General features: G+C 40.9%; 1 protein-coding gene across 14 annotated transcripts in view; it reads left to right on the top strand.

The window, feature by feature from the left end:
- ASPH (aspartate beta-hydroxylase) overlaps nucleotides 1–12,283 on the top strand; it is a 187,721-nt gene that overhangs the window by 118,307 nt on the left and 57,131 nt on the right. For all 14 annotated transcript variants that reach the window (XM_055546079.1, XM_055546077.1, XM_055546071.1 and 11 more), the window contains one exon: nucleotides 6,722–6,807. In XM_055546079.1, coding sequence (XP_055402054.1) covers nucleotides 6,722–6,807 — 86 coding nt within the window. The remainder of the gene's footprint in view (nucleotides 1–6,721; nucleotides 6,808–12,283) is intronic.

Genomic DNA, 12,283 nt, shown 5'->3' with positions numbered 1-12,283 from the left:
CATGGACAGAGGAGCCTTGAGGGCTACAGTCCATTGAGTTGGACAAGACTTAGCAACTAAACCACCACCAGGAGTCAATTTGTGAAAGGCAGTAAAGGTTCTAGGAAACAACGATTATAGAGTTATTTCAGGATGTATGTGTTTTTCTTGACCAAATGCAGCATTTCAGATGGGTCTTGAGTTGGTGGGAGAAGCTTTTACCCTCTCTCTTTTTCAGAGTGACATTAAATCAAGGGCCTTAATCAGCAGGACAATACTGTATCAAAAGCAGATGGCAGCTCCCAGCCGAGCAGACACTTTGGCCATCAGCGTGGGAACCAACCCACATCCCCCATCTGGGTGGAGTGGGGCTACAGCTGTCCACGTTTTTTCTCACATGGTTTCCAAAGGCTCATTCTAGCTGTGCACCATTTAGAGATGGGGTGGAATTTTCTCTCTACAAAACTGAAACACCCCAAACATGCATTTCAGGGCTCTTCTTGCTCTGAAAGCAGGCTCTGTGTCACTAAGGCTACATTTCTGGATTTGGGGGAAGGCAAGTCCATGTCTGGGGTCCCTGAGGATGATCTCTACTGTCAGGAAATTCTGGAAAAGCCCAGATTCCCATTATAAGAACATTCATGTATATTGCTGTTTCTCTACTCCACCCCGGTAGAATATTGGGCACCTACTGATCCGGGGGTTCATCTTTCAGTGTCATATCTTTTTGCCTTTTCATACTGTTCATGGGATTCTCAAGGCAAGAAATACTGAAGTGGTTTGCCATTCCCTTCTCCAGTGGACCACGTTTTGTTCAAAGAGTCAGACGTAACTTAGCGACTGAACAACATGGATATTGCACCAAACCCTAGCATGCAAGGAGGAGATTTTTAGCCTTTGACTTACAAGAAAAAGAACTAATGGTGAAAATACAACTTCCCAAACTTGTGATTGGTTTACAAAATAAATACTCTGTCCTCTGCCCTGAATGCTATGTCTACTTGCATATGTACTTTAATTCTCCATTTCTCCAGGAAGCTTTCTCTGCTGGCTCACGGAAAACTTAACAACACTCCTAGCTCACCCTTACAAATATCCTCATTCCTCTAAGCGTTCATTATCTGTTTACAGCTTTCTCCCCAGTAAGACCGTGGTCTCCTCACATACCATAGTAGGCAAACACCAAGTGGAATGGAAAGGGAGTCTGCATTTAACTTTAATCTACATGTGTACTGTTAGTCTTTTTTTGTGCCTTTAATTATATTTTCAATGTTTCTTCTTTTTCATTTCATTTGCTCTTAATGTTTCAACCACGGTAAGGGAAGTCAGGATTTGAAATGCAACTGGTTGTTTTGTTTTTTTTCCCTTCTTTATGGTTTTAGAAAAGGATAAAAGACTTGTAATGGCAGTGACCTCCCCTGCCCCTTACCCCAAGAAAAAGTACGAAGTTTAATAAAACTATAGACAGCTGCTTCCTAAACCATTTTGTGCTGTGCTTAGTCACTCAGTCATATCCAACTCTTTGCAACCCATGGACTGGTGCCCACCAGGCTCCTCTATCCATGGGATTCTCCAGGCAAGAATACTGGAGTGGGTTACCATTTCCTCCTCCAGGGGATCTTCCCAACCCAGGGATCGAACCCAGGTCTCCCGCATTGCAGACAGACTCTTTACCATCTGAGCTACCAGGGAAGTCACAAACCATTTAAAAATCCAAATTTAGCAAAATGAACAACCCGGCTCAATACTTCTAGGTCTGCTTTGAAAGATAATTGACATGGTTTAAAATCAACTGGAAATTAGAAGTGCAAGATTTGTTCAAAGAGACCTTAAGGACCCAGCCCAAGTCACTCACTTGTCAACAAGAACACCAAGACCCAAAAAAGCCTGGGAGAGTCTGCCCTGTCCCATCACAAACCCTGAGAATCCATTGCTGTTTCTGTAGTGAGACCAACAGGCTTCCCAGAACAAGAAGGAACAGATCTGTCTGTGGTTGTTTTGTTTTGTTTTACAATTGGGAAGATTGTATGCTTTTTAGGTTTTTATACGCTTACACATATTCATGGTAGAAATAAACTCGAATTTCAGAGGGAGGAGCAATATTAGCAGCTACTCAAGAGGAAGATATAGGAAAAGATGGGTCAAAGTGATTTCTTTTGGTAACAGGTGCTTTGAGATTTTTAATGTTCTGTTTTTTTATGATATATTGAAATATTTTGACACAGTATAGTATGGCTATTTAACAAACATTTTAAATTAATTTTTAAATTTATTTATTTTTAATTGAAGGAAAATTGCTTTACAATTTGGCTTGATTTCTGACATACATCAACATGAATTAGACATAGGTGTACATATGTCCTCTCCCTCTTGTACCTCCCTCCCACCTCCCACCCTTTTCTACCCCTTTAGGTTGTTACAGAGCCCCAGTTTGAATTCCCCGAGTCACACAGCAAATTTCCATTGGCTATCTATTTTATATGCGGTAGCATGTATGCATATTTTACTGTTAACTATTTTGGCTGTCCTAAGCTGCCAATAGTTTTTTCCCCCCATAATGAGTAAGCTTCATGTTAACTTTAACTGTACAACATGGGCGACGTACGTGGAAAAAGTGCTGATGCCTGCAGTTAATCCCTCTGCACACCAGGCTGTCCTGGTCGTGCTGTCATTCTGCTGCCAACACTTCTACAAAACCAAAGTGAGCGATTGAGAGACATGGATCACTGGTGGGTGATATGACAATAGCTCCCACCACTTATAAATCCCCGTCTCAGTCAAGTGTCAGCTCATTTCCCATGTCCTCAACATGAATGCTCACATAGCATGATATGCCATTAAAGTTCCCATTGGCCACTATTTTACAGTCTCTGCCTTAGACATATTTTTCCACAACAGGGGACCTCGGGGTTTGGGGAGAGGAGAAGAGAAAGGTGAAATAAACAAAAAGGATAGCAACTTTAAAAAATATAGAAGGAATGATACATGTACTAAATCTTCTTTATCCATTCCTCTGTTGATAGACATTAGGGTTGCTGCCATATATTGACTATTGTAAATTGTGCTGGAATGAACATCAGGGTGCCTGTATCTTCTTGAACTCTGGTTTTCTTTGGGTATATGCCTAGGAGTTATATATAATGGAATATTACAGTCATGAAAAAGAACAAAATAATGCCATTTGAAACATCATAGATGGACCTAGAGATTGTCATACTAAGTGAAGCAAGTCAGGCAGACACAGAAAGACAAATATCTGACATTGCTTATATGTGGAATCTAAAAAAATAGGTACAAGTGAACTTGTTTACAAAATAGAAGCAGAGTCACAGATGTAGAAAACAGACTTATGGTTACCAAGAGGAAAAGGGAGAGGGATAAACTGGGATACTGGGATTGACATGTGCACACTAGGTCAATCATTTCTTATTAGTTATATATAGATAAAATAAATAACTAATGAGAGCCTACTGTGTAGCACAGGGAACTCTACTCAGTACTCTGCAATGGCTTGTATGGGAAAAGAATCTTAAAAATAGTGGATATATGTATACGTGTAACTGATTCACTTTGCAGTACACCTGAAACTAATACAACATTGCAAATCAACTATACTCCAATAGAAATTTAAAATATATATTACAAGGAATGAAGGAATCAGTGATCAAAGTGTCAGCCTTATTACTGATGAAAGCCAAATTGAAGAATGGACTTAAATGAGCAGGAATAACAGGTGTCGTAATCTTGAACCCCAGAACTGGATATATCCACTCACTCCAGGCATCATGCAGCAGCCCTAGTTCTGCCACGTGTGTCCCCTCCCTGGATCACATGCTACCAGCCCAGCACAATAGAGGTACATGTGCTAGAGGAAGGGAAGGGGTGGGGCTGAGCTACACAAGCTTATCGCTTCCCCCAAGCTCAGTAATCAGATAAGTCACACCACTTTCCTTGTGGGGAGAGGCAGGAGGCTAAAGTTTTTAGGAAACTTCCCTCCTTTTGGAAATCATTCGACTGGGACACATAGATGAGAGAGGGGAGATGTTGGAGAATAGATGGAACAAAAAGTGCCCACTGAACTGAGAAGGCATTTCGAGACCAAAAAATGATGCAGGAGTCTTTGTGTAATCAATGGATCCATTTATTACAGGGTAACTTACTCACAAGGTGGGACTGGGAAGAAAATGATCTGGAAGCATTCGCAGTGGCTATGGCCACTGGGACAATTTGATGGTTAACCTGGAGTGTGGGGTGCTTGGAAATACAGCCCATATTCCCAAGTCAAGATTTGTGAGTGAGTAATAGCTTCCAGATGTTCAAGCTGGTTTTAGAAAAGGCAGAGGAACCAGAGATCAAATTGCCAACATCTGCTGGATCATGGAAAAAGCAAGAGAGTTCCAGAAAAACATCTATTTCTGCCTTATTGACTATGCCAAAGCCTTTGACTGTGTGGATCACAATAAACTGTGGAAAATTCTGAAAGAGATGGGAATACCAGACCACCTGACCTGCCTCTTGAGAAACCTATATGCAGGTTAGGAAGCAACAGTTAGAACTGGACATGGAACAACAGACTGGTTCCAATAGGAAAAGGAGTACGTCAAGGCTGTATATTGTCACCCTGCTTATTTAACATATGCAGAGTACATCATGAGAAATGCTGGGCTGGAAGAAGCATTCAAGATTGCCGGGAGAAATATCAATAACCTCAGATATGCAGATGACACCACCTTTATGGCAGAAAGTGAAGAGGAACTAAAAAGCCTCTTGATGAAAGTGAAAGAGGAGAGTGAAAAAATTGGCTTAAAGCTCAACATTTAGAAAACAAAGATCATGGCATCTGGTCCCATCACTTCATGGGAAATAGATGGGGAAACAGTGGAAATAGTGTCAGACTTTATTTTTGGGGGCTCCAAAATCACTGCAGGTGGTGATTGCAGCCATGAAATTAAAAGACGCTTACTCTTTGGAAGGAAAGTTATGACCAACCTAGATAGCATATTCAAAAGCAGAGACATTACTTTGCCAACAAAGGTCCGTCTAGTCAAGGCTATGGTTTTTCCAGTGGTCATGTATGGATGTGAGAGTTGGACTGTGAAGAAAGCTGAGCACCAAAGAACTGATGCTTTTGAACTGTGGTGTTGGAGAAGACTCTTGAGAGTCCCTTGGACTGCAAGGAGATCCAACCAGTCCATTCTAAAGGATATCAGTCCTGAGTGTTCATTGGAGGGACTGATGCTAAAGTTGAAACTCCAATACTTTGGCCACCTCATGCGAAGAGTTGACTCATTGGAAAAGACCCTGATGCTGGGAGGGATTGGAGGCAGGAGGAGAAGGGGACGACAGAGGATGAGATGGCTGGATGGCATCCCTGACTCGATGGACCTGAGTTTGAGTGAATTCCAGGAGTTGGTGATGGACAGGGAGGCCTGGTGTGCTGCGATTCATGGGGTTGCAAAGAGTCAGACACGACTGAGTGACTGAACTGAACTAAATAGCTTCCCAGGTGGTGCAGTGGTAAAGAATCCACCTGTCAATGCAAGAGATGTGGGTTTGATCCCTGGGTTGAGAAGATCCCCTGGAGGAGAAAATAGCAGCCCACTCCAGTATTCTTGCCTGGAAAATCCCTTGGACAGAGCATCCTGGCAAGCTACAGTTTTATGGTTTAGAAAGAGACCAAGATGTTATTATAATAAAAGCCCCATATAATATGGGGAAGAACCACAAAAAAAGATGTATGCATTGTGCTGAGGACTTCAGACGTGTAATAGAAAGAGAGAGAGAAAAAAGAACAGAGTGCTTGCATGGGTGATATGTGGAATGAATGTGGTTTTGAGCTGATTATTAAAGGAGGGGTATATTTTTCTTTATTTAAAAAAAATTTTATTATTGGCATATAATTACTTTACAATGTTATGTTAGTTTCTACCGTACAACAAAGTGAACCAGCTATACATATATACATATATCCTGTCCCTGTACAGCCTCCCTCCCTCACCCCATCCCACCCCTCTAGGCCATCACAGAGCACCAAGCTAAGCTCCTGAACTTTATAGCCGCTTCCCACTAGCTGTCTGTTTTACATGGTAGTGTCTATATGTCAATGCTGTTCTCCCAATTCATCCCACCCTCCCCTTCCTTTTCAAAGGAAAAGGAATAAGTCGTTTTACTTGGAGAAATTAGCCTCAGAAATGACACAACACTTATCCGTGCGGTGGTCCCTTCTGGCTAAAGTATGGAATATGCTGGAATTTAGGTCCTGGATGCACAGAAGGGTCTTGAGTCCTCAACTAAGAAATCCTGCTCACTTGAGTCCTTTTGAGAGGCGTTTCCTACTTTTACCTGATCGGAAACACTATAGATGTTCAAAGATCTTGTAAGTGGTCTTTGGGACTTACCCAAGAAGTTGATTAAAAGAGTTCAGAAATCATGCCTACCTTTTCATTCCAGAAACACTCTCCTGAGAGTTTCAGGATATCAGTATTCACCCAGAATCCCAAGAACACCTTGGAGCACATGGGTTAAAGGTCCCAGGCTGTGTTCCTGTGCATGGCATTTACTGGCTGGGTCAACCCGGGGGTGGGGAGAGCCTTGTGAGCAGTTGAATTAGGAACCGCTCCTCCAGTTCCAATTGGCTTGTGACCAATGCTGGATTTCTTACTACTTTTATAAATCACTATTCGCTGTAACTATTTCTAGACATAAAATAAAATAAAAATTATAAACCTCTTTTTTCTTTCAGTGAAGAAAAAGAAGCCTAAACTATTAAATAAATTTGATAAGACTATTAAAGCTGAGCTTGATGCTGCAGAAAAACTCCGTAAAAGGGTAGGTCGATGGTCTATTTTTCATAGAAACATGCGATGGTTTCGTTGTTAAATAAACACAGGCATTACCCTTGGTTTGTTTTTGAAAAACACTGTAAGAGAAACAACCTTTGAATAGAGTGGATTTTTCCCCAGGCACATCAGCGTTCCACGTGGAGTGAATCAAATGAAAAGAAAAACTGCAGCTGTAATGGCCAGATAGAAACAGAACTTCATCTTCAGGCCAGCCAGTTGGGGAGTCAGCCCCTTCCATCACCATCTAGTTGTGTGGCTTTGGGGAAATCACTCGGTCATTCTGAGTCTCCGTTTCCTTGTCTTAAAAAATAAGAACAATATGTACTTACTTCTTCCTTGATTTTTTTATAAAGATCCAATGAGATAAGCAAATAGATGAGAAAAAAAGTGGAAGTAGTGACATTTTATTTTCTTGGGCTCCAAAATCATTGTGGATGATGCCTATAGCCACAAAATTAAAAGACACTTTCTCTTTGGAAGAAAAGCTATGACAAACCTAGACAGCATATTACAATGCAGAGACATCACTTTGCTGACAAAGGTCCATCTAGTCAAACCTGTGGTTTTTCCAGTAGTCATATATAGATGTGAGAGTTGGACCATAAGAAGGCTGAGGGCCAAAGAACTGATGCTTTTGAATTGTGGTGCTGGAGAAGACTCTTGAGAGTTCCTTGGACTGCAAGATCAAACCAGTCAATCCTAAAGGAAATTAACCATGACTATTCATTGGAAGGACTGATGCTTTAGCTCCAATACTTTGGCCACCTGATGGGAAGAACTGACTCATTGGGAAAGATCCCAAAGCTGAGAAAGACTGAGGGCAGGAGAAGGGGGTGACAGTGGATGAGATGGTTGATTCAATGGACATGAGTTTGAGGAAGCTCTGGGAGATGGTGATGGACAGTGAAACCTGGTGTGCTATATATAGTCCATAGGGGTCACAAAAAAAGTGGACACAACTTAGTGACTTAGATACAACTTAGATACAACTTAGATACAATGAACAATGAGATAAGAGATTTTTTTTTAAAGCATCAGTACTGCCAAGCAGCATACAAGTAAGGGTTTTCATTTTAAAGCACCCTGATGCAAAAAGAAAAAATAAGTTAGTCTAATACTTAGGGTAGTTACTATTAGGTGAAATGCTTTTAGATTTAAGATTCTTCTCACTTTGGGTTAAACTCACATAGCTCTAGTTCCCAGGGTGACTGTGATATGTTTTGCTTTGTCATCAGTTAATTCAAAACCTTATTTGCATTTGTTCCTGGATATTATGTTTTTGAAAACAGGGAATTAACACAAGACTGAAGTTATCTGTTCTCCCAACTCAGTCATATTCATCTAATTGCCATGCCCAATATCTATTATACTGTATTTAATGGCATCTTCACTTAATCATCTATAGACATACCTTGTTTTATTGTGCTTCACTTTATTGTTCTTCGTGGATATTGCATTCTTGTTTTCAAATTAAAGGTTTTGGGAGAATGGCATTGAAACATGTAAATATCATGTATGAAATGAGTTGCCAGTCCAGGTTCGATGCACAATACTGGATGCTTGGGGCTGGTGCACTGGGACGACCCAGAGGGATGGAATGGGAAGGGAGGAGGGAGGAGGGTTCAGGATGGGGAACACATGTATACCTGTAGCGGATTCATTTTGATATTTGGCAAATCTAATACAGTTATGTAAAGTTTAAAAATAAAATAAAATTAAAAAAAAAAAAAAAAAAAAGGTTTTTGGCAACCCTGTGCCAAACAGGCCTATCAGTGCCGTTTTTCCAACCTCATTTGCTCACTTCGTGTCTCTCTGTCACATTTTGGTAATTCTCAAAATAATTTCAAACTCTCCCACCAGCCAAAATATTATGACTCGCTGAAGGCTCAGATGATGATCAACATTTTTTAGCAATAAAGTATTTTTAATTAAGGTATGTGCATTGTTTTTTAGACTTTAATGCTATTGCATACTTAATAGACCATGGTATGATGTAAAGTACAAGTCACTCAGTCATGTCCAGCTCTTTGTGACCCCATGGACTATAGCCTGCCAGGCTCCTCTGTCCATGGAATTCTCCAGGCCAGAATACTGAAGTAGGTAGCCATTCCCTTCTCCAGGAGATCTTCCCAACCCAGGAATTGAACCCAGGTCTCCCATATTGCAGGCAGATTCTTTACCGTCTGAACCACTAGGGAAGCCTGGTGTGATATACACATAACCTTTAAATGTAATGGAAAGCAAGATATTCATGGGGACTTGGCTTTGTTGCAGTCTTTGCTTTATTGTGGTAATCTGGGACCAAACCCACAAGATCTCCAAGGTTCGCCTCTACTTGTCTCTTGTAAAAATTTCTGTCTTGGTTCTGTACTTAAATTTATACCTTGTGTAATACCATTGGTTTTCCTGTAATGTGGTTTCTAATCAGCAGACATTGAGACATTGACTGCAAAAAAAAAAAAAAAAGTAATAGGGGATTGTCATAGTTAAAAAACAACAATAAAAACATCCAAGGTAGGCATTGAAGTGGGACAAAAATGTGCTTCCCATACATCTTTCGGAAAAGTCCCAAACAAGCATGAAGATGTCTGTAACTAGCAAATGGCAAGGTCCCCAAACCGAAGCCTGGCTCACCCTCATCAGCAGCCGATACAAATGCAGTAATTCCAGAGAATATTACAGCCCAAGTCTTTGTTCACTAAATTAACATTGGATGATTTCTGTGTCTATCTCATTTAACTTTGTAAAATGAGGCCAGCTATTCTTTGTTGAAATTTTGCATTTCTTACTAGGAATGAGGCAGGAATCTTCTTTTCCTATCACCCTGTTTGGCATTCTCCACTTTCTCTGTGCTGTATGTCCTTAGTGAAAAATGAGGGGGGGCTACCTATTTCACAGGTGATTTTAGGGATAAAGAATAAATGAACAGCTTTAGAGAAGGATTTTTATGTAATGATAATGAATGGTAGAGAAGGGCTCAGTTATCAAGGGGCAGGTAAGTCAGTGAAACATAAAAGTGCTGAAACAATTCATGGGGTGTTCTTCTCTGGCCCTTGCTTATTTGCAGAAATTATGATGCTATCCTCAAGAAGCACCATGGATCTGTAACAGGGTAAATAAAAGAGGAAGAAGTGGCTACAGAGGCAATTCTTGCTTCTGAAACAATAGGGAACCGTGTTATGAACTGAATCATCAATGGGATTAAGTTTTTTAGGGTTGTTTTTATAGCTGGTGTTTTCAAATAATGCAACAGACTCCCCAGGGATCACTGTGGCCCTGAAGCATACTCTGGTCAGAGGAGGCCCAGTCTCAGGTCACACACACCCTTGTTTCAGATACTATGTAACATGAACGTGTGAGGTCACTTTCTATTTCCTCCAAAAATGCGCTTTCTATTTCCTCCAAAAATATGATTTATATTTCAATCATTGATTTTTTAAAATAACATGTATTATTTAAAACTCCTCCTTATGCCCCAGAAAAAGGATTGGAAATGATAGACTGAAATATTCATTCATTTGTTGGAATCATAAAAATGGAAAGAAGTGAAAGCTTAATAAAGCCAAAAGTTCAACACATGAAAAGTTCACACTACAGGCTCTAAACGGGGCTAGGAATGATGTCAACTGTGGGCTGAGTAAGGCAGGGGCATGGATCACACCGTCAGATGAATAATGGTCCTCAGAAGAGCTGCTCTGTGTCAAGTCCAGAGAGAATGTCCTGCTGTAGATATGCATCAAGTACCCAGTGATGGATAGCTCAGCCTCCTCCCTAACATTGCACCCGCTGATGCTTTTTGGTTTTTTAATTTATTTATTTTGATTGAAGTATAGTTGATTTACAGTAGTTTTGGTTTTGTGTAAATAGCAAAGTGTTTTATTTATGCATGTGTGCTCAGTCATGTCCCACTCTCTGCGGCCCCATGGACTGCAGCCCACTAGGCTCCTCTGTTCATGGGATTCTCCAGACAAGAATACTGGGGTGGGTTGCCATTTCCTCCTCCAGGGGATCTTCCCAACCCAGGTATCAAAGCTGTGTCTCCTGCGCCTCTTGCATTAGCAGGCGTATTCTTTACCACTGTGCCATTTGGGAAGCCCGTTTCAGTTGTAAATACTTGCATATCTATTTTTTCAGATTCTTTTCCCTTTTAAGTTATTGCAAAATACTGAGCATAGTTCCCTGTGCTGTACAGTAGGGCCTCATCAACTCTTTTCTTTTAGAAGATGCCAGTGAGTCAATGGAGAAGTAATTAAGAGAAATAGAAAATCTCAATGAATCCACCCCAGGGATGAATTCTAAACTTAATGAATCGAATTTAGGGAGAAACAGAATTTTTATATCTTCAACATGTATCTTCCAAAATATTCATTAATTACAAAACAAAAACTAGTAAATTTATAGTACACCCATGGATCCTAAATGACCTCTATGGGCTAGCTCTTAATGTCCTGTAAGGGAGCCCACTAGTCTTATGCCAAAACAGAGGCTGGGGGTGGGGTGACAGGGACAAGTACCTGTCTCTCCAGTGAATAGTCTTAGTCCTAGGATCATACATAAGCTGTGTTGAATAACAGGTGATTTTTAGGCAAGTCTTCGTGAGCATTCTATCTTGTAGTTGAGTTTATTAAGAATTGTGTAATGGTGTCAGGAGCTTTATTCTCCAGTAAGAACCTGGGGAAAGGAAATATTTTTCAGACCAACAGCAAACACAGTTCCTTTGGTGAGCTGAGGGGAGGGCAGGGCTGATGGTCCCTTAGGAAAGGCAAGGAGCATCTGTGTGAAGGGATCCAGAGATGGCTAGAACAGAGCCAGTGTGTTCCATTATTTATATAACCTTGATAGCCAACTAGGGGAGTATTAGCTGGAAAAATACTTAAGCAGACTTGTTATGAATATTGTTAATCCTATGCTTTAAATCTGGAGATGGTGCATTTAGCATGATTTTCACAAAAATAGCTCCCAAATTTGCAATTTAAGTTGTGTAGGGCATGTGATAGGCTGAAAATTGTCCCCCCCTCCCCCCCAAAGATATCCATGTCCTAATCCCTTGAACCTGTAAATGTTACTGTGTTTGGAGAAAGCGTCTTTGCAGATAGGATTAAAGGGTCTAAGATAGGGGACTATCCTGGGTTATCTAGCTGGACCCTAAATTCACTCCCATGTTTCCATATAAGAGAGAGGCAGAGGGAAACCTGCTATAGACAGAACGGAAGACACACAGAGAAAAGACAGTGGCGATGGGAGTGGTGTGTCCACCAGTGAAGAATGCTGTCCCTGGTGGCCCAGTGACTAAAGACTCCACACTTCCAATGCAGGGGGCCCAAGTTCAGTCCCTGGTCAGGTCCCACACGCTGCAGCTAAAAATCCCACATGCCACAGTGAAGATCAAAGAAACCACGTGCACAGCTAAATAGAGAAATATGTATTTTAAAAGAAAGGAAAGAAAAGAAATGCTGTCAGGA

This window comes from Bubalus kerabau, chromosome 14 (assembly GCF_029407905.1).
Source record: "Bubalus kerabau isolate K-KA32 ecotype Philippines breed swamp buffalo chromosome 14, PCC_UOA_SB_1v2, whole genome shotgun sequence".
NCBI lineage: Eukaryota > Metazoa > Chordata > Mammalia > Artiodactyla > Bovidae > Bubalus > Bubalus kerabau.
Note: the sequence above shows the minus strand (reverse complement) of the source record. Positions and strands in the feature narration are given on the sequence as shown.